The sequence below is a fragment of the Thalassophryne amazonica genome, chromosome 11, assembly GCF_902500255.1.
Source record: "Thalassophryne amazonica chromosome 11, fThaAma1.1, whole genome shotgun sequence".
NCBI lineage: Eukaryota > Metazoa > Chordata > Actinopteri > Batrachoidiformes > Batrachoididae > Thalassophryne > Thalassophryne amazonica.
In genome coordinates this window covers 21987097-22012647 of record NC_047113.1, presented here as the reverse complement: position 1 = coordinate 22012647, position 25551 = coordinate 21987097, and the positions used below count along the sequence as shown (strand labels likewise).

General features: G+C 40.7%; 1 protein-coding gene across 1 annotated transcript in view; it reads left to right on the top strand.

Moving 5' to 3' along the window:
• The window catches only part of mid2 (midline 2), a 267813-nt gene extending 260812 nt beyond the window's left edge, over positions 1–7001 (top strand). The window contains exons 9-10 of the mRNA XM_034181881.1: positions 5586–5793; positions 6083–7001. Coding sequence (XP_034037772.1) covers positions 5586–5793; positions 6083–6506 — 632 coding nt within the window. The 3' untranslated portion in view covers positions 6507–7001. The remainder of the gene's footprint in view (positions 1–5585; positions 5794–6082) is intronic.
• Positions 7002–25551: the final 18550 nt, after the last annotated feature.

Here is a 25551-nt window from a genome sequence, read left to right as displayed (position 1 = left end):
CGGAGGACATCCCTATAATACTCTTTTGTTATTGTTTGACCCTGTGGAGCGTACTCGTGGTGTACCACACCACGGGAGTAAAAAAAACAGTCAGCATTACCTTTGTCTTGCTGCGCACTTGGCGCGCCTTCTTCGGTCTTGGCGACGTGGAATGCTTCCACTGTGACGACTGGAATTTCGTTTCCGGATCGTACCCATACACCCAGGACTCATCTCCGGTGATTATAGTGTCCATAAAGCTGGGATCAGTGTGAATGGAGTCCAGCATGTCCTGTGAGACTTCAACACGATGTTGCTTTTGCTCCGCCGTCAGCAACTTTGGCACGAACTTCGCCACCACTCGTTTCATGCCCAGATCTTCCGTCACGATGGAATGTGCCGAAGTCCTGTTAATGTCCACTTCCTGTGCAATTTCTCGGACAGTCACACGACGATCCCGCATAACCACAGCGTGCACTTTAGAAACGATCTCATCATTTCGGCTCGTTGATGGCCGACCGGAGCGCGGCTCGTCCTCCACCGTTACGCGCCCGTCTTTAAACCGGTTGTATCACTCTTTAATCCGTGTGATGCTCATGGCTTCATCTCCAAAAGCCGTGTGGATTTTCCGAATAGTTTCTGCCTGGCTGTCGCCAAGTTTCTGGCAGAACTTAATGCAGTAGCGCTGCTCCAAGCGTTCAGCCATTTTCTCTCAGGAAAAAATCCGACGAGGGGGGTGGAGCGCTCCTCCCACAAGCCGTGCTCACAGGCGAATGACGTCACCGACAGGCATGGAAAAACTCACGCATGCGCACGAGGGTTCAACCTTGTGTGATGCAATCGCACGTGATTCAAATCCATATAATTTTTTTAAAAAATAAAATGGACCGTTACTTTATTGACAGACCTCGTATTTCTTTTTGTTACATGGGAAACAAGGTACCAGTAGATTCATTAGATTCTCACAAATCCAACAAGACCAAGCACTCATGATATGCACACTGTTAAGGCTATGAAATTGGGCTATTAGTAAAAAAAAAGTAGAAAAGGGGGTGTTCACAATAATAGTATCATCTGCTGTTGATTCTACAAACTCAAAACTATTATGTTCAAACTGCTTTTTTAGCAATCCTGTGAATCACTAAACTAGTATTTAGTTGTATAACCACAGTTTTTCATGATTTCTTTACATCTGCGAGGCATTAATTTTGTTGGTTTGGAACCAAGATTTTGCTCAGTTACTAGTGTGCTTGGGGTCATTGTCTTGTTGAAACACCCATTTCAAGGAAATGTCCTCTTCAGCATAAGGCAACATGACCTCTTCAAGTATTTTGACATATCCAAACTGATCCATGATACCTGGTATGTGATATATAGGCCCAACACCATAGTAGGAGAAACATGCCCATATCATGATGCTTGCACCACCATGCTTCACTGCCTTCACTGTGAACTGTGGCTTGAATTCAGAGTTTGGGGGTCGTCTCACAAATTGTCTGCGGCCGTTGGACCCAAAAAGAACAATTTTACTCTCATCAGTCCACAAAATATTCCTCCGTTTCTCTTTAGGCCAGTTGATGTGTTCTTTGGCAAATTATAACCTCTTCTGCACGTCTTTTATTTAACAGAGGGACTTTGCGGGGGATTCTTGCAAATAAATTAGCTTCACACAGGCGTCTTCTAACTGTCACAGCACTTACAGGTAACTCCAGACTGTCTTTGATCATCCTGGAGCTGATCAATGGGTGAGACTTTGCCATTCTGGTTATTCTTCTATCCATTTTGATGGTTGTTTTCCATTTTCTTCCATGCATCTCTGGTTTTTTGTCCATTTTAAAGCATTGGAGATCATTGTAGATGAACAGCCTATAATTTTTTGCACCTGCATATAAGTTTTCCCCTCTCCAATCAACTTTTTAATCAAACTACGCTGTTCTGAACAATGTCTTGAACATCCCATTTTCCTCAGGCTTTCAAAGAGAAAAGCATGTTCAACAGGTGTTTGTTCCACAAAATTGACGAACTCACTGACTGAATGCCACACTACTATTATTGTGAACACCTCCTTTTCTACTTTTTTTTACTAATAGCCCAATTTCATAGCCTTAAGAGTGTGCATATCATGAATGCTTGGTCTTGTTGGATTTGTGAGAATCTACTGAATCTACTGGTACCTTGTTTCCCAAGTAACAATAAGAAATATACTCAAAACCTGGATTAATCTTTTTAGTCACATAGCACTACTATTATTCTGAACACTACTGTACATGGGCTACAATATGAACTTTTTTCTTTTATTATGGAGTGATTTGTTTTGATACAATCTGATACAATTCTTTGTTTAATGTAGACATTTTCCTTGAATTTTCTTCAGGTTTTTACTCTATGACAACATTGGCACTGCCTCTGCTTGTCTTTTGTTCACCACGTGGGGCAGCACCATATGCAGTAGCAGAAAGTGCAGCATAGAAGGAGTCCAAAAGAAGAAGCCAGATGTTGTTAACATAGCATAAATAGCATAGCTAGTCCTGTTCTGAACTGGAATGGCAGTATTAAAGGGAAGCTATTAAACAGTTACTCTTTTAGAGTAATTATCATCATAAATGACTTGTTTCAGAGCGAATGGGGGTTCTTTGCCCTCCCAAGTACCACATAGTGGAATACCAGCTTTGCAACTTCAGGGACATCAACCAAGCCTCCTTTGAATGAGAATGTCTCTGGTCTCATGAGAAACACAAACTGCTTTATGGCACTACAACATATACATGCCTCCTTATCAAGGCACCGGCTAGTTAGCAGCTACAGTGCCCTCCAAAAGTATTGGTCTCCTAAGTATTTCACATATTTTAATTTATTCATGCCATTTAAAAAAAAAAGTAAAAATAAAAGTAAATCAGGCTTCTCAGTATAACCATTTCTAAAACTTAAACTCCAACTCAAAGCAAATCTCTACAACTTGATAGAAATTACTTATTTTCCCTTTTGTTTGGTTAGCATACTGGCATAGTATGTTACAATGCTTCTTACCCTTTTAAATTAATTTCATTAAGAAATGGAGCGGGCCGCGGCCTCAACTTTACCTAAAGTCTGGGTCTTTTAGTGAAGCTTAGGGCTAGTGGCGTTCGATCACCTTAGTATTTTTTCTGTTTTTCTTGTTGCTTAATGCTGACAAATTATACAGTATTTGTTGTCTTTCTGCCACCTGGTTCTGTTTTTTCTCTCTGTTTGAGGTGCGGCTCCATCCAGAGGTGGGACTGGTGTCTACCTCTGCAACCCTCCTGTCCTGTGCACCGGCAAATTTTCCTGTATATTCGTTAGGGTGTCCCAAAAAATGCCGACTTTAAACAATTTTGAGTCTCACCCACCAAAAAGTTTCCTTTTGGTGAGTCAGTCTCACATGTAAAATTGTTTGCCAATCAGAAATTATTTAGAGGAGGCTCAAGGTCCCGAAACATTGAAAATCTAACCGCAACAGTCGACATCGGTGCAATAATTGGAATGTCATATCTTTGGCACTTTTAGAACTATTAGATCACTACTTTTCAGATGTGTACAGTTTATTTTGGTCATTTAGAAATTATAGCAGCAGATTGGGTGCTAGATGTTTACTGCAGTGACTGTACAGGTCCAAACTTGGCTCCAAACCCAATTTGTGCAGAAGCTGGGCTTCATAGTCAGCCTATGATATTGGTCAGTTAGACAATTTATTTACATGTTATATTTACAGTACTGTGTTTACTTACTTTTTATTTTGCCTTTATGGCTTTGTTTAATATTTTTTGGTACTTTGTTGATAACTGTCTGTATTCTGCAAGTGCTTACAGATTAATCGTAAAACACTCTGTTAGGGCCATTTTTATCATTTCTGTATAATTAGTGCAATGAAAATACTTATATGAATACTGAAAATCAGATGCTGGTTAAAGGTATGTAATATGTTACTGTGATGCTTTCATATGGAATATATCAATGTTTCTAGTGTTTAGAGAGACCAAAACTGGTGAGTGTCCATAAAGTGCTATAGTTTTCTTTCACTTCCCACTCTTCCAGGTTTCAAATCTGCAAAAAACTGGCAAAACCAGCCAAGTTTGGAATTATATATTCACTGCAGTAAACATCAGGCACCAAATCTGCTGCTAATTTCTAAATTACCAAAGGAAATTGTACACAAATGAAAAGTAGTGATCTAATAGTTCTAACAGTGGCAGAGATATGACATTTCAAATACTGCACCAATGCCGATTGTCGCAGATAGATTTTCAATGTTTGGTGACCTTGAGCCACCTCTAAATAATTTCTGATTGGCAAACAATTTTACATGTGAGAATGACTCACGAAAAGGAAACGTTTTGGTGGGTGAGACTAGAAATTTTTTAAAGTTGGCATTTTTTGGGACACCCTAATATTTGTTTTATAAATTGTTTTGTAATTTGTGTTGGTAGCATGGCCCAAGCAGAGGGTCACCCCTTTTAGTCTGGTCTGCTTGAGGTTTCTTCCTCAAATCATCAGAGGGAGTTTTTCCTTACCACTGTCATCTATGCGATTACTCTGGGGGTTGGTAAGGTTAGACCTTACTTGTGTGAAGCTCTTTGAGGCAACTTTGTTGTGATTTGGTGCTATATGAATGAAATGAAAAAATGAAAATAAAAACAATTGAGTTAAAAATATAAAAGCCAGTATGATTTGTTGCATAAGTAATGTAGTAAAAGTAAAGGGGCCCATTACAGCAAGGGGCCACACACAAGTCGTCCTTGGTCTGGCTTTCTCAGAATGGCCAGAGCTGAAAGATTAAAAAAGCATGCAAAATAGATGCAGACTTGGTGTTCTTGCTGTTGCACATGTATTATTCGATACTATGTATCATTGCTCACCTCAACAGACATGAATCCACGGATTGCGTTGGCTGGCTCCATTGAAAGCAAATGCACAGTGGGGGAAGAGGGGAGAGGAGGGCTGACAGTGAGTTTATATGGCAGTATTGTGAAATATGTACTCTGACCTCTAGTGGGAGCTCCGTAGAGGTAAAGAAAAAATGGCCAGAGTTGCACAGTGCCTCGTTAACGAACTGTGACATGAACTTGAAGTTCAAACATGGATTTTTGTCTGATATACCACCTACTACTATCAGGACATGTTTTTCTCCTGAAAAATAAAATGTTTCTGTGGCCAATCTTGAAAGATCCTTGTGCTGACCTTTGAACTTTTATGAGAGGTTTAAGATGAAGGCGCAGCAGAGAAACAAGCCTAACTGATTCATAACATTAAAACTGAGACATTGTTCTATTCATAGTACATTTAGATTGATTCATGGTGCATGTATCGGTGTAGTCCTATCTGTTACTTTAAAATAAATTTTCAATTGGTTAATTGTTACACACCTATTATTTACTATTCGGTCTATCTCAAAACCTCATTTTCCTGTCACTGTCTGACCTCCTCGTCTTTGAGTTTTGCCTCTGGTGATATTATTATGTCCTGCATTCTACCTTTTGTTCGTACCCATTTTATTGACAATATTTTGTCCCTTTGTATTTCAAGGCTTTGTGACTTTTTAAAGCACTTTGTGAACTGCAGGTTTAAAAACACAGTTTGCTTTCTCTTCCCAGGCCAGCCATTCAAGCTGGACCCTAAAACAGCTCACAAGAAGCTGCGCCTATCCAACGACTGCCTGACCATGGAGAAGGATGAGAGCTCGCTGAAAAAGAGTCACACCCCAGAGAGGTTTAGTGGCACGGGCTCCTACGGTGCTGCTGGTAATGTCTTCATTGACAGTGGGTGTCACTACTGGGAGGTACTGCTCGGAGCGTCCACATGGTAAGAACTGCACACAGATGTATTATATAAGAGGGAGCATTTATATGGAACTGGTACACCCCCCCCCCCCCCCCCCCCCCACACACACACACACACAGTGTACACTCTTATCCTCGTTATATTTTTTCGCTAATTGGCTCTGAAGTAGACCTCTCATGCAGGAAAGGCCCACAGCGCCCATACTTCTCTTATGTGTGTCCTCAGCATGAGGTAGCTTGACTCTGTAAGTGAAGTCATTAAGGAGGAATTTCAGCCCACTAATATATTCAAAAATGTTCTTCCCCTGTAGGTATGCCATCGGTGTGGCTTACAAATCAGCCCCAAAAAACGAATGGAGCGGCAAGAACTCTTCCTCATGGGTATTCTCACGCTGCAATAATAATTTTGTTGTGCGCCATGACGGCAAGGAGTCGTTGGTGGAGGCGAGCCTGCAGCTGAGGCGGCTGGGTGTCCTGCTGGACTACGACAACAATTCATTGTCATTTCATGATGCAATGAATTCCCAGCATATTCACACCTTTGATATCTCCTTCCTTCTGCCTGTTATACCCACTTTTATGATCTGGAACAAGTCAGTCATGATCCTCTCAGGGCTACCTGTCCCAGATTTTGTCGATGGCATGGCCACAGATCATCAAGAGCAGCAACAGCAGCATGTGGGCCTGTGCCGCCAGGAGTCACCATACTTGACCGGAATGAAGACCTGCCACTGAGAATGACACAAACGCTTTGTGGGGTCCACTCTGACCTGGCGGCTGAAGGGTCGATATGGAACCGAAGAACATTGTTTGCTGTACGCTTTACATCATGTGCAGATCAGTTACTTTCTCATGGATTCAGCAAGTGTTGGAAAGTCTGGGATGCATCAGTCCTGTTCACTTACCACCATCTAAACCTTGGGAAATCCAGCAGTCAGTGGCACCATGAAGGAACAAGGTCTCAGTAGACCTAAACTTCATGTGATGTCCTTCCTTGAGTCTGAGGCAGCAGACTGGTCTGTCAGTGGGCAGGGCTGGACTCATAGTCTTCAACAACATTTGAGGTCTTCCTTTTTTGCTTTATTCTCCTCATTTCACCTGGAGCAGGAGACCAAGGAAGAAACAGTTTCATCAGCCATGGAGAGTTTTGAGATTTAACATACAAAGGCTACATACAAATTTGCCTGTAGCAGACATCGTTTACTGCAGGTAGTTTAAAAAAAAACAACACAAACACAGCATTTAATTCCTTAGCCAAGACTGAACACCCTAATTTTCAATGCTATAAATTATTATTATCTTTTCTCTACCTATTTATGCAGGTCGGCACCAACACCACTGACCTGTATTCCAGGCTAGCCCAATCCTTTTCACCAAGTTTCATTAAAGTTGGTTCTTGTGTTTGAGTAATCCTCACAAACCAGCCAAAAACAACCAAAAAATAAAAATAAAAACGATTGCATGTTTGATGGTTATTGTTTAAGAGGACAAAAACTAACAAACTGACGGCATCCACATCATTGTAGAACAGAACAGACCATCCTGGTCTGTAGAATTGTTCTGAGCATTCCAACCAACAATAAAATGGCTCAGATCACAAAATACTGGTTCCTATTTGTAACCAGAAAATGTTAGGGTCTAAAACATGATGACATCATGAGGAGCTATGTACTGTTCCAACCCTGTACAGTAGGAATAATAAAATAACTCGAGGTCTTGTGAGGAAATTATAAAATGATAAATGTCACTGGTGTAGAAATGCAGACTGGTTTGCTAAACAGCCCCTTGAACCATTTCCAAATTATTTTTAAGGTGTTAAAGTGGGAAAATGGCTCTTTCTTTTCTCCAGTTGGCCAAAGTAAGTGTTAATGGAACACATAGTGATTTACAAAGATCCAAAAGGTCCACTGAAGAATCTCCTTCTATGATATACCTTCAGGAAATCTAACTGCATTTGGTGAAATTGTTCTTTCCTTGATTTCTGTCCAAGGTGTGATTAAAGCAATCTGTCAAAGTACTTTATACTTTGCAATACCTTCCATATTTCAGGAAGTGTTACATCGATACTATATGCGTCAGGTGACTACTCGACTTGTATATTAAGAGGTTTATTCAATATTGGAAGGAAAAGTTATTTATAAAAAAAAATATTTACTTTTATTGTTATTCCCAACATATTCCTGATGCACTTTTTAATCTCACTTTCTTCTTTATGATACGGAGGGGAAGCAACAACTCATCTTACTGTTGTGTCCTAAGAAAATTTTAATTGATATCAACTCCTGTTAGTCCATTTACAAAATAATTTGTTGATAAACTGATAAAGGTTTACAATAAGGTGATTTTATTAGAGTATTCTCATCCCAAACAAAGGTCTGTCATACAATGAACACAGTCAGTGACAAATCATGACTTCTCTCCCTGTTGCTCTATTTTACAGCTCATTGATTTTATTTAGAAAAGATACGACGCGCATAATTTCTGTCTTGATGAAATGATGATTTGAAAGTTCACATTATTGTTAGATATTCAGATGAGGAGAGGGTTCGCATTTAAACTTGCTGTCTGTTACATTGTCATGGCATGGGTGTGTTTTCCCTACAAGACTTGTTAACACAAATATATGCACCAACATGTGCGTGTCTTGTTTGATTTAGCTCACACTTGCCGTGATCTGTGAGTGCATGGTTCAGTGTGTCCTTCACAGAGATTGAAGTTAGTCTTTGGGGATTCACAAATCCTGCTTGTCGTCACATTCTGGCTGCAGTCACAAAACTGTCCTTGTCAGCCATTGCTATTGAGACAACTCTATATTTATTTGGATCTGACATTTCTCTGTGGTGAAATATTCAGGTAGCACATGTTCAGACAATCAGATATACTTTATGCAGATGAAAACAGTTTGTTGTGTTAGGGTTTGTGACAGTGTGACACAAGAGGCTACAGACCATTGGCGCTGTCCTCAACAAAAAAACAACCCCATGGGTTGCAACCATGTTACCTTTTAAAGTAGCTTAAAAGTGATCTCTTGTGACCATGTAAAAATATGCTCCACAGCATAAAAAACACAAATAGCCTCACTTTCTGTTTTGACTACTTTTTGTTTTTTGAATTCTAACCCTGAACCTGAACCATGGCTTTGAGATGTAGACTTTCTTGTTGCACAGTAGCGTGCACGACCAGCATGTATACAAACGAGTTCCAGTCACCAAAGCAACATTTTATGTCAGTCAGGAAACTTTGTTGCCCTGAAAGGACATGTCGCACCAAAATCCTAACAATTTAGATTTAGGCTGTTTGTGACCATCCGATGATTCACCGGGATTACTTTGTGCACTTTTGTGACCGGTTTCAAAGTATACGTCATTCGCAGCAAACAGCTACAAAGTACTCATGAGTACTCGGGTGTTTCCGACAAGTGACATCGCTACTAAAAGCATCCCAGAGTGTGTTTAATGGAATGCAGCTGATATTGTTGAGAAAGGAGGCATAGATTAAATCCAAAGTTTCCATAAGTGTGATGTTGTGTTATGATGACTCATTTTTAAGTGGAAACTGTTAATTGTGATGCAGTCATGGTAAAAGCTGCAGCTTTGTGAAGGTTTCTGTGCACCTGCACAGCCATGAGTCATAAATGCAGCCTGTCAATAACCATCTCTGCTCTAGATTCAGCTTTCTGCACAATTAATTATGTTGAGTGTTGTTATCAATAAAATCTATCTATCTATCTATCTATCTATCTATCTATCTATCTATCTATCTATCTATCTATCTATCTATCTATCTATATATATATATATATATCTATATATATCTATATCTATATATATATATATATATAGATAGATATATCTATATATATCTATATCTATCTATATATATATATATATATATATATATATAGATAGATATATATATATATATATATATATATATATATATATATATATATATATATATATATATATATATATATATATATATATATATATATATATATATATATATATATATATATATGCTGCCGGGGAAAAACCTTCTTGGAGACATTCCTTTTTGCAGCAAGCTGAGAGGAGCAATGAGCAGCAGCGCACACACACACACTCCAGCTCCTCAAAGAAAAAAAAAAAAGAAGCTTTCCACAAAACACAAAAGGAGTAAAATCCTGAACATGCCAGACTCACGGCATGTTGTCATATTGTTTTCCAAATGTAAACTCCACATGAACAAACAAGTGCACATGAAGCCGGCTCCAGCTTCACTTCTCTCACGATCATGGCACATTAAATAACGTTGATTAATTCCTGGAAATAAAGTATTCTGAAAGTATTCTTTTTCCAATGTAACAAATCCATCTCCATGTCCAGGCAGTCTGTTAAAAACAGTGTCAGTTGTCCCCACATCCAAGTACACAGCTTCACTAAACCAGCATCCACACACACAGCACGTCACCACACTTTAGACTCCAAAATCCGACACCCTGAAAAAGATAAAAGTTTCAGAGTGAAGTGTGTCGTCTCCTCTCTGTAAATCCGAGCCATCACTTTTGAACGGCAGCTCAGAAGCTTTGTTTTTGGAAGAAGCAGGTTCTTTTCCCTCTGTCAGTCAGTCACTGGGATGTTTCTGTTTTGCTAATAAAGGCGTCACACATTGAAAAATGCAGAGAATTGCCGAGTGAAACGTTTTCCCTAAATTCACCTACTAACACTCAGAGTGAGAGGAATAAAATACATCAGAAATCACTAATTATTAACACGTGTGCAGAGAAATTTACAATCATGAGTACTATTATGTTGTCTTACTAGCTGAGATGTTAAAAAACATGAGACATGTCCTTTAATAGTCTGGGGGCATGCTAGTCGTGCACCTGCACAATAAGAAATCCACCATTTTTAAGCCTTCCATGCACCTGTTGTGTATTTCATGCTGTGGAGCACTTTTTTTCTGAAATGCATTTTGGAAGTTCTCCATATTTGAGAGTATGAACAAGTGGTCTGTATGGTCACATGGTTTGGAGGACTTGTTAGACCACCATGTACAGTCTCCTCATGCCCATTTTCTCTTCACACCTTTCAACTTGTGTGTAGTGATGCCACATCATGAGAGGTTTGTGTTCTGACAGACTTTCCCAGTGAAAACATACCAAGTTCGAGATAATTCTGGCATGGAAAATGTTTCGCTTAAGGATAAGCAGCACATAGGGTGTTTATTTATGGTTAACCATGCGGTGTGTCAGTTTTATTTGTGTTATTTATTGCTCGGCATCAGAGATGATTGACTAAGGTAGTCTGATTGTTTTTTTTTGTTTGTTTGTTTTGTTTTTTGTCAGGTAGATTACTGATTGCATTCTGACTTCCAGATATCCAACCTTCTTGTTGAATGATGTTGCCACAGGCTGAAAACGGCCATGTGTTGATTTGCCATCTGAACTGACAAGCTCAACTCATCTGTGCAAGTGTGCTTGGCTGGGTCACTGCATGATTATGTGACCTTGCTGCAGGTTCATAACTCTTTTCTTATTCTCGTGACAGTGTCTTAAACATACTCAGTTTTTTGCAAAAAAAATAAAACCTGACAAGAACATTCAGATGTGACATGTCCATTGCCATGCATAGTTTGCAGTGCTCTTCCTGATTTTGTGTTACAATATACAGTGAATGATTTTCAGTAGATACCCACTCCTCGTAGTGCAGTGTAATATCCTAGAAACGATGCAAGAGATTCTCCTTTTTTTTTCAGTTTGTGTAACTTGGGACATTATTTTTTAGGAATTGAGAAGTACGCTCCTTTTGGCATTTGGACTTTGAAAACAGCACAAAAAAGATTTGAATTGCATCCATGCAAAGCTTTGTTTCCATATATATATATATAAACAGATAATTTTAGCCAGAGAGGAATGTAAATCATATGGGGAAATATATATTATATAAAATTGTATAATGTAAAAAATATATATGAACCAATGTTATTTATGTGAATTTCAGTCAAATTAAAAGTCTCAGTGTTATGACATTCTTTGCTGTGTTGTCTTTCAACAGATAGTTCTATTTTTCATCTTGCTTTAACAGCAATACACCTGTTGCAACATGCTTATGTGCATAACTGGAAGCAATTTGAGGTCACAGTTCAAGGGTGGTAGGGAAAAGTCAACCTTGTCACATCACAGAGTCACAGAATGAGTATTTTTCACCTAACTAAAAAGTAAACTGCAACTGGTTTTGATGTGGAATATTTTGTAAAATATGACCTTTCTGGGGAGGTAATGGTCTCATGGTTAAGTGTTGGGCTTGAGACCAGTGGATCCTCGGTTCAAACCCCAGCCTGACCGAAAAATCACTAAGGGCCCTTGAGCAAGGTCCTCAATCTCCAAGTTGCTCCTGGTGTGCTGTGAGTGACTTGCATAGCAGCACCCTGACATCGGTGTGTGTGTGTGTTTGTGTGAATGGGTGAATGTGAGGCATAATTGGAAATTGCTTTGAGCATCTGATGCAGATGGAAAAGCGCTATATAAATGCAGTCCATTTATCGTTTCTGCTTTTTAATTCTGCCTGAGTTGGTGCCTCTGCACAAACACATTGCAATACATTTATATATCTTCAAACAATTGGAAACTGGCAAGCCTGGACAAGGAACTGTCATTTCAAATCTCCATGCATAACAGTGAGATTAGCCATAGATGTCTTTGTTAAAGATAATGTTCTTTTTTTGTCCCCCTACACAGGATGGCATCCTTTTTGCATCCAAATACCTACGATGCACAAGGAATATAAAAACCCAATTCTTTGTAAATGCTCCAATGTCCCTTGTGAATTTTTTTTTCAGCATTGTAAGGTGTAAATTTTGGGTAATTGCTTGGTGAGCATCCTCTGTGGTTCCTCTGTGCCTCCTCTGTGAAACCATGGAGTCTTGTGCATCCACTGAGCTTCCTTTGTGTTTCCCCTGTGCATCCTTTGCTTCTTCTGTGCCACAATTGCTGTCATTGCGACCACTGGATGGTGATCAATGGTTTCCTTTGAGCATCTATTCAGAGAAGCTTCTGCCTCCAAGTAGACCCCTGACCATTTTTTGGGTGGTGACTGCTTTGCAACCATATGCATCTCTCTCTCTCTCTCTCTCTCTCTCTCTCTCTCTCTCTCTCTCTCTCTCTCTCTCTATATATATATAGATAGATAGATAGATAGATAGATAGATAGATAGATAGATAGATAGATAGATAGATAGATAGATAGATAGATAGATAGATAGATAGATAGATAGATAGATAGATAGATAGATAGATAGATAGATAGATAGATAGATAGATAGATAGATTGATTGATTGATTGATTGATTGATTGATTGATTGCTGAATCTGGTGCTTTTTTATCAGTCTTTGCCTAGCTGTCCAAGGAAAAACATCCTCTGAAGATTCCAAAATGAACAACCAGGTTATGCTGCCATCCTACAAGGTCACCAAACACTGGGCATGAACCAGATGGCCATTGTTGGGCTTAGGAGGAGGATGCAGAGGTGCATAAAATGGTGACCCAGAAACTGGTGGGTCCACGCCTGGCTGGCACAAGAAAGAAGGCTACAGTATGGTTACTACAACCAACTGATGAAAGAACAGAGGCTGGAAGATGAGGGGGGGGGGGGCTTTCTTCAATTACTTGTGCATGGAGCCAGCAATGTTTGACAATCTCTTGAAGAGGGTTTGCCATAGAATCACCAAAACTGACACCAACTGGAGACAAAGTCTGCAACCAGGTGTTGTGTGGGCCACCAGAAGAGGAGGTACTGCTGGCCCACCACCAGAGGGCGCCCTGCCTGAAGTGCGGGCTTTAGGCACGAGAGGGCGCTGCCTCCACGGACACAGCCGGGGGTGACAGCTGTCACTCATCTCCTGACAGCTGTCACTCATTCATGCTTCATCACCTCACTCCATAAAACCCGGACGTCATCTCCACCTCATTGCCGAGATATCGTTGAACCGTTCAGGTAGTATTCTCAGCCTTAAAAGTAAACTGTGTGTCAGTCTGAACTCTTTTTTGCAGCCGTTTTCCTGTGGTGTTCCTTGTCTGTGAGACCGGCATTCGGTGTGACCAGCGACGGAGTCGCTTCACACCTCTACCAGATAAGTGGGTAGACAGGAGCTGCACGAGTGTGTGTTAGAGGTGGAGGTGGAATTCCCACCGTTGTTGCTACTGGGTGTGCACACACCCATATCTTATTGTCTCTGCTCCCTGCCAGCAGTACCAGATCCGACCTTCGAAGACGGTGGCCACCTGGGGACTCGGGACTTGGCGGCTCCAGTATTCTCTGGGTTCGGTGGCGGAGGAAATTGTGTGGTTCCGGCTCATCTCAGGACAGACGTCTTCTATCCTCGAGCCTGCCCACACGTCACCCTTGTGATTGACTGTCTGTAAATTTCACATTCCTCTGTGTTGTGCTCATTCACAACAGTAAAGTGTTCATATTTGACTCTTTCATTGTCCATTCATTTACGCCCCCTGTTGTGGGTCCGTGTCACTACACTTTCACAACACCAGGTGTGTAACTGGCTTTGACCCTCGGGTACCTTGGTACTGGGAGTTTGTATCCTAGTCTGCAGTAACAGTACTGTGTGCCTAGCTCCACAAGCTCCGTCTTTGTGCCAGACGTATGCAGAGCAATCTGAGATGAGTACAAGAATAAAGTGGTCCAATGCCAGAGAAAGCGGCAGGCAGTTGCATATGTCTTTCAGAACCTCTGGAATGTACCACATGGTTGTGGTGCCCTTGATGGGAAAGGTAGCCATCTGATGTCCTTGCAACACATGCAGCCTATACCACAATTACAAAGGATTATTCTAAAGTGGTTCTTGTTGATGTTGGTGGTATGGATGCATGCCTTGAAGATGATACTATCAACTTCCCTGATCCTGAACAACTGCCACATGATGACCTTGACAAACCATTCTTCCTCCTTGATGATGACGCATGTGCTCTGAGGACATACAGTAGTGTTCAGAATAATAGTAGTGCTGTGACTGTTGTATGGCTGGGGGGCCTGGCTACCTTTTTGTTTCTGTCTTTTGTTTTTCCTTCCAGGTGGCTTGCATTTGGGACTGAGTGGCTGTGTTGCTGAGGTTATCAGGACCTCACCCTGATCACCTGCGGCTCGTCAGGACTCACAGCTGTGGTGCATCTATATGGATTGGAACATGGTGGCATTTAAGACTGGAGTATACAGTGTGTATTTGCCAGAGACTCGACCTTGTGACCAGACGGGTGAGATCGTCGTCTCGGGAGCCATCTCATCATCAGTGGATGCAGAGAACGTCCAGGGTTTGATGCACGGTCTGTGAAAGAGGAGGGGGTGAGGTCTCACGCTCGTCAGCACACTTCCTGAGGTACGTTAGATTTTGTGACTAACGTTTATACAGTCAGTAAATGTGGTGTCCCTCACACCTTATTATATTGAGCTGTACGTTAGTCATGTATCGGCTTCCACTGCAATGGAGTTTTGTGAACTGGATGTTCCATGCCTGCAGGTTGGGAAGCTGATTAGTAATTAAGCCAGGAAGTGTTTGCTGTTTATGTACACCTTTGAGTGGTCTCTCTGTGTGTAGAGTGTGGACTCACATAATGGTTCCTTCTTTCACAGACTCGGTTTGTTGCGGCCACCTGGGGGGTGTCGGCGGGGTCCTTGGGTCCGAACGGCTTCTGGCTCCGGACCGTTAGCGCTGCTGGGAGCGCACCGTATCACCACCACGCCAGACCGCACACTCTTTTGTTGTTTTGTATCACATCACTGTTATGTAATAAATTCAGTTAGCCTTTGTACCGTGCTCTGCTTATTTCATACTGGGTCCTTCAAACGCTGGTCGGTTCTCCGAGCTGCGTCCGACACATAACAGTGACTAAAAGATTAATCCAGGTTTTGAGTATATTTCTTATTGTTACATGGGAAACAAGGTACCAGTAGATTCAGTAGATTCTCACAAATCCAACAAGACCAAGCATTCATGATATGCACACTCTTAAGGCTATGAAATTGAGCTATTAGTAAAAAAAAAAAAGTAGAAAAGGGGGTGTTAGTTGTATAACCACAGTTTTTCATGATTTCTTCACATCTGCGAGGCATTCATTTTGTTGGTGTGGAACCAAGATTTTGCTGGTTTACTAGTGTGCTTGGGGTCATTGTCTTGTTGAAACACCCATTTCAAGGGCATATCTTCTTCAGCATAAGGCAACATGACCTCTTCAAGTATTTTGACATATCCAAACTGATCCATGATACCTGGTATGCAGTATATAGGCCCAACACCGTAGTAGGAGAAACATGCCCATATCATGATGCTTGCACCACCATGCTTCACTTCTTCACTGTGAACTGAGGCTTGAATTCAGAGTTTGGGGGTTGTCTAAAAAAACTGTTTGCAGCCCTTGGACCCAAAAAGAACAATTTTACTCTCATCAGTCCACAAAATATTCCTCCATTTCTCTTTAGGCCAGTTGATGTGTTCGTTGGCAAATTGTAACCTCTTCTGCACGTCTTTTATTTAACAGAGGGACTTTGCGGGGGATTCTTGCAAATAAATTAGCTTCACACAGGCATCTTCTAACTGTCACAGCAATTAAAGGTAACTCCAGACTGTCTTTGATCATCCTGGAGCTGATCAATGGGTGAGCCTTTGCCATTCTGGTTATTCTTCTATACATTTTGATGGTTGTTTTCCGTTTTCTTCCACGCGTCTGTTGCAGCTCCCTCAGGCCTTTTAAGTGCTGCAGAATGTTTTTAGAACCTTAGACCTCAACAACTTTTAGAATAACTCAACCCTTTTATTTCCTTTTAATTACACAATGTTTTAATGTTAATTTACTGTCTTAATGTATTTAGAAATTGATTAGGTTCTTGTTATCATATACAAACTTTTATTATTATCAGTATTATTATCATTATTTTATTGTATTGCTACTTCTATTTTGTCATTTGATTTTTAAATGGGCTACAACGGAAATGGTAACATGACACTTAACTCACTCATGCTTACAGCAACACGACACTTAACTGACAAAGCCAATTGAACTACAAAAACAATAAATCAATAACACTGACATTTAAACTAACATGAACCCCAATAACAATATTGAAAACCCCAAACTCCCGTAGTGCATTGCAGCACAATGTCCATTGTTCACTGTTGTTAGCTAATATTGCTATCAACGTTCTGCTTTTGCGGAATTCATTCTTTACCCAAGATACATAAGCATACCAAATGAGGTCACTTGGCTATTATAATATACGTAGATAAGCCAACAATTCTGTAATAAATATAATAACAATGCAACTGATAATTATAATATGAATCAAAAATGATTATATTTTCAAACTGAAAGGGAGAGATATACTAATGATAATGAAATACTATCAATACAGAAATTTTCACAGGTTAAACATTTGTGACTATCTGATGGATGGACTCCCGTGTTTACACTTTTTTGTGACTCAGTCAAATTATCTTTAATATTTTATATTTCCCATGGTGTAGAATTCATATAGAAGCTAATGTAATAATAACTAGTGTAAAAATGCATGCATCAGTACTCACACTGACTAATGTCTCCTGTGCACATGCTCAATGTGGACTCTCAGGAACTCCAGATTGGTGAGTATCCACTAGTTCCAATCATTGAGCACTTGATCACCCTGTTGGACGTCTTCATTACGTTTGGATGTTTGCCCATGTAAATCCTGAGACTCTTATACCAGACTTTCAGTATGGCAATATCCTTTCACATCTCTCAGGCCTTCTCTTTCCAGAGGGCATCCATCCCATGAGTATTCTTGTACTGACCCAAGCACTTGTACATCTCTGGATGCTCCCTGAGCCACTCAATCAACAACTTCTGTCGAGAGGGCTACTGCCACCATCTCCTTCCTTTTCTTCTTCATTTGACAGCAGGCATTTCAGACACCTCTAAGTAGTATACTCCTGCACCACATGACAAACACCAGCAGGTTGAACAGGAGTGACAGCTCGACAATTGCCACTTGAGGTCCAGTGCTCATCACCTTGGCCAGTATTCCCTCGAACTTGCACATTTTCAGCGCCTTGAGCAACATCTTTTTCTTATTCATGGCAATTCCTTATCTTTGTCTTTGCTTTGCTGCATTTTTGGCTAGTACCATTTGGGGGCATGCCGTTTGCAGTGTTCAGCATCGTTTGTGTTCTTGTTTACATTGCTCAGCGTTGTTTGCATCGTTGCTTGTGTTGTTTAGCATTGTTCTTCACAGCGTCAGCAGGTATAAAATGAAATACAAGAGGTAGGGGCCTTGTATTAATAGGGAGGCTAAGTTGGCATTGTAGGACACACAACGGAAGCACAATGTAATTGTGCACAATGTAATTAACTCAATGAAGGCACAATGGATGCCATTGTGAATGTACAGTACATGCTGTTGGACACTCAAAGGAAACACAACAATCACTCAGCAGCAGCCCACACTGAAAACGGCCACAATTATTGAGCGTACATGAGCGTCCATTGGCCGACCATGTCTGTGCCTTCTTTGTGCCTCTGCAGTTTGTTGATTCTGCTTTTGTTTTGAACATGCTCAATAATTCTTGGTGACCATTGCATTATCTGTGCTTCCACTGAGCGTGGCATATAAGACTTAGGCATACCCTGTGCCTTCCTTGAGCTTCCAATGGCATCCTCCCACATTTGGTTGATGCACAAGAGACTTCATCCTGTGTAAGGGGGGTGGGTTTAGCTCTTTGGCCTTTTCAATGCCTTGATTTCAATGTAAAACATTAACTTTGGGCATTGTTCAGTTTAAAAAATATGACAACTGCCTAGCAATGTTAGCTGATGTTAAACATGGGGGTATTTTTTATGTTTTCGCTCTGAAAACAATAAAACACATTGTCAGGTTACAGGTTTATTAATATGGATAGGTTAACTGTTCTACAGGAACTATGAAAAACAAAATACATTTAACCCTCTGGAGTCGAATGACGCACCCTTGCATAAAAAGTCACATGACCTAATTAAGTGGACGTAACACTCAATCTGCTGCACTCTGAGGCTCCCTTTAAATGCGTGTTGAACCTGGAGACTTCAACCTTTATAGCACTTGATTCTGTGTAGGCTCTCAGTTTATAGCACTTATATATTTATAGCACCTTTATAGCACTTTTTAAATTTTGTTAATAGGCCTAGTATAACTTGATTTATGAGTATTTCATACACCATGTGTTTTCATGAATATTATTGTCATTTTTCGCTGCGCGTTTATGTACACACACGCAGCCAAAAGGATCATTTCCTTCTCTACTGCAGCAGCAGCAGCGGTGGGAAGAAATATGACTCTTTCTTCCTCATTGGTTGGCTCCTGAAATTTTCCACCAATCAGAAGTCACAAAAGAAAGTCCAAAAGACCTTTTTCTTTTGTTTTTTGCAACTGACACAATTAGAATAATTTACACCAACACCAATAAAATTACTGCAAAAACCAAGGCATTAGGGAAAAAATACAACTGGACAGACATTGAAATGGAAAAAAAGATCTGTACAAATTTTTTGGACTTCTGATATACATGTCATTGGTGTCACTGCCAAGTCTCCAGGATTACTGGAAACAAAGTCATATTTTGTCTGTGCTATTTTCAGTGAAAGTAATGTCCAGAGACAGATTTAAATTGATATTCTGAAACATCCACCTAAGTGATCCAAATGACGACGTAGAAAATGATAGAAAAAAGGGAACAGCAGGTCATGACAAACTGTTTCGAATCAGGCCTCTTTATGATGACATCCTCAGTGCCTGCCAGGCTTATTACCACCCGAGGAGGGAGCTGGCAGTGGATGAAAGGATGGTGGTGACAAAGGCAAAAACTGGAATGACTCAATATTTGAAGGACAAGTCAACAACATGGGGCATAAAACTTTTTGTGTTGGCTGTTTCAAGTAATGGCTACATGCTCAAATTCACCATTTACACTGGCAAGACTGTGACCACAAGTGAGCACAGGCTGTCATATGATGTGGTCATGAACCTGATCCAGCCGTCCTTGCTTGGTACTGGGTACCACATTTACATGAACACTTTTTACAAACTTCATGGACCTGGCTAACATGAAGTCTGGGGCATGTGGCACATACAGGGAGAACAGTCAAGGATGCCCCAGAGGGAGGGCAAATACTCACACAAAAAAATCTGAAAGAGGATCAATAAGATGGCTACGAGAGGGGCCTCTGGTGTTTGTAAAGTGGATGGACACACGGGAGGGAGGTGTCTGTGTGCTCCATGATCCATCATGCATTTTTGGGTGAGACAGTGCAGAGAAAGGTGAAGGATCAAATCAAATCAATTTTACTTATATAGCGCCAAATCACAACAAACAGTTGCCCCAAGGCGCTTTATATCGTAAGGCAAAAGCCATACAATAATTACAGAAAAACCCCAACGGTCAAAACGACCCCCTGTGAGCAAGCACTTGGCGACAGTGGGAAGGAAAAACTCCCTTTTAACAGGAAGAAACCTCTAGCAGAACCAGGCTCTGGGAGGGGCAGTCTTCTGCTGGGACTGGTTGGGGCTGAGGGAGAGAATCAGGAAAAAGACATGGTGTGGAAGAGAGCAGAGATCAATCACTAATGATTAAATGCAGAGTGGTGCATATAGAGCAAAAAGAGAAAGAAACACTCAGTGCATCATGGGAACCCCCCAGCAGTCTAAGTCTATAGCAGCATAACTAAGGGATGGTTCAGGGTCACCTGATCCAGCCCTAACTATAAGCTTTAGCAAAAAGGAAAGTTTTAAGCCTAATCTTAAAAGTAGAGAGGGTGTCTGTCTCCCTGATCTGAATTGGGAGCTGGTTCCACAGGAGAGGAGCCTGAAAGCTGAAGGCTCTGCCTCCCATTCTACTCTTAGAAACCCTAGGAACTACAAGTAAGCCTGCAGCCTGAGAGTGAAGCGCTCTATTGGGGTGATATGCTACTGTGAGGTTCCAAAGATAAGATGGGACCTGATTATTCAAAACCTTATAAGTAAGAAGAAGAATTTTAAATTCTATTCTAGAATTAACAGGAAGCCAATGAAGAGAGGCCAATAAGGGTGAAATATGCTCTCTCCTTCTAGTCCCCGTCAGTACTCCAGCTGCAGCATTTTGAATTAACTGAAGGCTTTTCAGGGAACTTTTAGGACAACCTGATAATAATGAATTACAATAGTCCAGCCTAGAGGAAATAAATGCATGAGTTACTTTTTCAGCATCACTCTGAGACAAGACCTTTCTAATTTTAGAGATATTGCGTAAATGCAAAAAATCAGTCCTACATATTTGCTTAATATGAGCATTGAAGGACATATCCTGATCAAAAATGACTCCAAGATTTCTCACAGTATTACTAGAGGTCAGGGTAATGCCATCCAGAGTAAGGATCTGGTTAGACACCATGTTTCTAAGATTTGTGGGGCCAAGTACAATAACTTCAGTTTTATCTGAATTTAAAAGCAGGAAATTAGAGGTCATCCATGTCTTTATGTCTGTAAGACATTCCTGCAGTTTAATTAATTGGTGTGTGTCCTCTGGCTTCATGGATAGATAAAGCTGGGTATCATCTGCGTAACAATGAACATTTAAGCAATGCTTTCTAATAACACTGCCTAAGGGAAGCATGTATCAAGTGAATAAAATTGGTCCTAGCACAGAACCTTGTGGAACTCCATAATTAACCTTAGTCTGTGAAGAAGACTCCCCATTTACATGAACAAATTGTAATGTATTAGATAAATATGACTCAAACCACCGCAGTGCAGTGCCCTTAATACCTATGGCATGCTCTAATCTCTGTAATAAAATTTTATGGTCAACAGTATCAAAAGTAGCACTGAGGTCTAACAGGACAAGCACAGAGATGAGTCCACTGTCTGAGGCCATAAGAAGATCATTTGTAACCTTCACTAATGCTGTTTCTGTACTATGATGAATTCTAAAACCTGACTGAAACTCTTCAAATAGACCATTCCTCTGCAGATGATCAGTTAGCTGTTTTACAACTACCCTTTCAAGAATTTTTGAGAGAAAAGGAAGGTTGGAGATTGGCCTATAATTAGCTAAGATAGCTGGGTCAAGTGATGGCTTTTTAAGTAATGGTTTAATTACTGCCACCTTAAAAGCCTGTGGTACATAGCCAACTAATAAAGATAGATTGATCATATTTAAGATCGAAGCATTAATTAATGGTAGGGCTTCCTTGAGCAGCCTGGTAGGAATGGGATCTAATAGACATGTTGATGGTTTGGAGGAAGTAACTAATGAAAATAACTCAGACAGAACAATCGGAGAGAAAGAGTCTAACCAAATACCAGCATTACTGAAAGCAGCCAAAGATAACGATATATCTTTGGGATGGTTATGAGTAATTGTTTCTCTAATAGTTAAAATTTTATTAGCAAAGAAAGTCATGAAGTCATTACTAGTTAAAGTGAAAGGAATACTCGGCTCAATAGAGCTCTGACTCTTTGTCAGCCTGGCTACAGTGCTGAAAAGAAACCTGGGGTTGTTCTTATTTTCTTCAATTAGTGATGAGTAGTAAGATGTCCTACCTTTACGGAGGGCTTTTTTATAGAGCAACAGACTCTTTTTCCAGGCTAAGTGAAGATCTTCTAAATTAGTGAGATGCCATTTCCTCTCCAACTTACGGTTTATCTGCTTTAAGCTGTGAGTTTGTGAGTTATACCACGGAGTCAGGCACTTCTGATTTAAGGCTCTCTTTTTCAGAGGAGCTACAGCATCCAAAGTTGTGCTCATTGAGGATGTAAAACTATTGACGAGATAATCTATCTCACTCACAGAGTTTAGGTAGCTACTCTGCACTGTGTTGGTATATGGCATTGGAGAACATAACAGAAGGAATCATATCCTTAAACCTAGCTACAGCGCTTTCCGAAAGACTTCTACTGTAATGAAACTTATTCCCCACTGCTGGGTAGTCCATTAAAGTAAATGTAAATGTTATTAAGAAATGATCAGACAGAAGGGGGTTTTCAGGGAATACTGTCAAGTCTTCAATTTCCATACCATAAGTCAGAACAAGATCTAAAGTATGGTTAAAGTGGTGGGTAGACTCATTTACATTTTGAGCGAAGCCACTTGAGTCTAATAATAGATTAAATGCAGTGTTGAGGCAGTCATTCTCAGCATCTATGTGGATGTTAAAATCGCTCACTATAATTATCTTATCCGAGCTAAGCACTAAGTCAGACAAAAGGTCTGAAAATTCCAGTTTTATTTGTTGTTATCTATCGTCCTCCTGGTCGTTACTGTGAGTTTCTCTGTGAATTTTCAGAACTTTTGTCTGACTTAGTGCTTAGCTCAGATAAGATAATTATAGTGGGCGATGTTAACATCCACACAGATGCTGAGAATGACAGCCTCAACACTGCATTTAATCTATTATTAGACTCAATTGGCTTTGCTCAAAATGTAAATGAGTCCACCCACCACTTTAATCATATCTTAGATCTTGTTCTGACTTATGGTATGGAAATTGAAGACTTAACTGTTGTGTGGGCCGCTGAAGAGGAGGTACTGCTGGCCCACCACCACCAGTCGGCGCCCTGCTTGGAGTGCGGGCTTCAAGCATGAGAGGGCGCCGAGACAACAGAGAGTGACAGCTGTCACTCATTTACACCAGCTGTCACCAATCACCACCGTCCTTACAAAAGCCGGAATATTACTCCACCTCCTCGCCGAGAAATCAGCTACCGTCTAAGGTAACCTTCTCTGCTGTGATTTCATTGTATCTAAACATTGTTCTGTGTGCAGCCGTTTTCCTGTGGACTCAGTCTGACGCTGGATTGGCGGATAGTGGGAGTGCGACGGTCTTCGCCTCTCACTCCATCCAGGGAAGAGACTAACAGGAGCTGCACGGGTGAAATTGTATTGGAGGTGGAGGTTTTCCCTCCTTGAAGATCCGTAGGTGAAGGATTACTGGGTGTGTGGATACACACTCACCATTAACTGTTTTTCATCTTCTGCCAGCAGTACCAGGGTCTGCAACAGAAGACGGTGACCACCTGGGGACTCAGGACTTGGCGGCTCCGGTGTTCTTCAGGCCATTGGTGGTGGAAGCTGTGTGGGTCCCGGCTCTCCGATCGCCAGAGGTCTCCTATCTTCGAGCCTGCCCGCACGTCACCTTGTGTTTAATTGGCATTATATCTTTGTCTGTATCCAGTTGTGCGCTTCACAACATTAAATTGTTACTCTTTGTCTTATCCATTGTCCGTTCATTTGCGCCCCCTGTTGCGGGTCCGTGTTACGACACCTTCCCAACATTAACAGTATTCCCTGAAAACTCCCTTCTGTCTGATCATTTCTTAATAACATTTACATTTACTCTGATGGACTACCCAGCAGTGGGGAATAAGTTTCATTACAGTAGAAGTCTTTCAGAAAGTGCTGTAACTAGGTTTAAGGATATGATTCCTTCTTTATGTTCTCTAATGCCATATACCAGCACAGTGCAGAGTAGCTACCTAAACTCTAAGTGAGATAGAGTATCTCGTCAATAGTTTTACATCCTCATTGAAGACAACTTTAGATGCTGTAGCTCCTCTGAAAAAGAGAGCCTTAAATCAGAAGTGCCTGACTCCATGGTATAACTCAGAGTTTCAGTCAGGTTTTAGAATTCATCATAGTACAGAAACAGCATTAGTGAAGGTTACAAATGATCTTCTTATGGCCTCAGACAGTGGACTCATCTCTGTGCTTGTTCTGTTAGACCTCAGTGCTGCTTTTGATACTGTTGACCATAAAATTTTATTACAGAGATTAGAGCATGCCATAGGTATTAAAGGCACTGCGCTGCGGTGGTTTGAATCATATTTATCTAATAGATTACAATTTGTTCATGTAAATGGGGAATCTTCTTCACAGACTAAGGTTAATTATGGAGTTCCACAAGGTTCTGTGCTAGGACCAATTTTATTCACTTTATACATGCTTCCCTTAGGCAGTATTATTAGACGGCATTGCTTAAATTTTCATTGTTACGCAGATGATACCCAGCTTTATCTATCCATGAAGCCAGAGGACACACACCAATTAGCTAAACTGCAGGATTGTCTTACAGACATAAAGACAGCTTTTAAACTCAAATAAAACTGAAGTTATTGTACTTGGCCCCACAAATCTTAGAAACATGGTGTCTAACCAGATCCTTACTCTGGATGGCATTACCCTGACCTCTAGTAATACTGTGAGAAATCTTGGAGTCATTTTTGATCAGGATATGTCATTCAAAGCGCATATTAAACAAATATGTAGGACTGCTTTTTTGCATTTACGCAATATCTCTAAAATTAGAAAGGTCTTGTCTCAGAGTGATGCTGAAAAACTAATTCATGCATTTATTTCCTCTAGGCTGGACTATTGTAATTCATTATTATCAGGTTGTCCTAAAAGTTCCCTGAAAAGCCTTCAGTTAATTCAAAATGCTGCAGCTAGAGTACTAACGGGGACTAGAAGGAGAGAGCATATCTCACCCATACTGGCCTCTCTTCATTGGCTTCCTGTTAATTCTAGAATAGAATTTAAAATTCTTCTTCTTACTTATAAGGTTTTGAATAATCAGGTCCCATCTTATCTTTGGGACCTCATAGTACCATATCACCCCAATAGAGCGCTTCGCTCTCAGACTGCAGGCTTACTTGTAGTTCCTAGGGTTTGTAAGAGTAGAATGGGAGGCAGAGCCTTCAGCTTTCAGGCTCCTCTCCTGTGGAACCAGCTCCCAATTCAGATCAGGGAGAC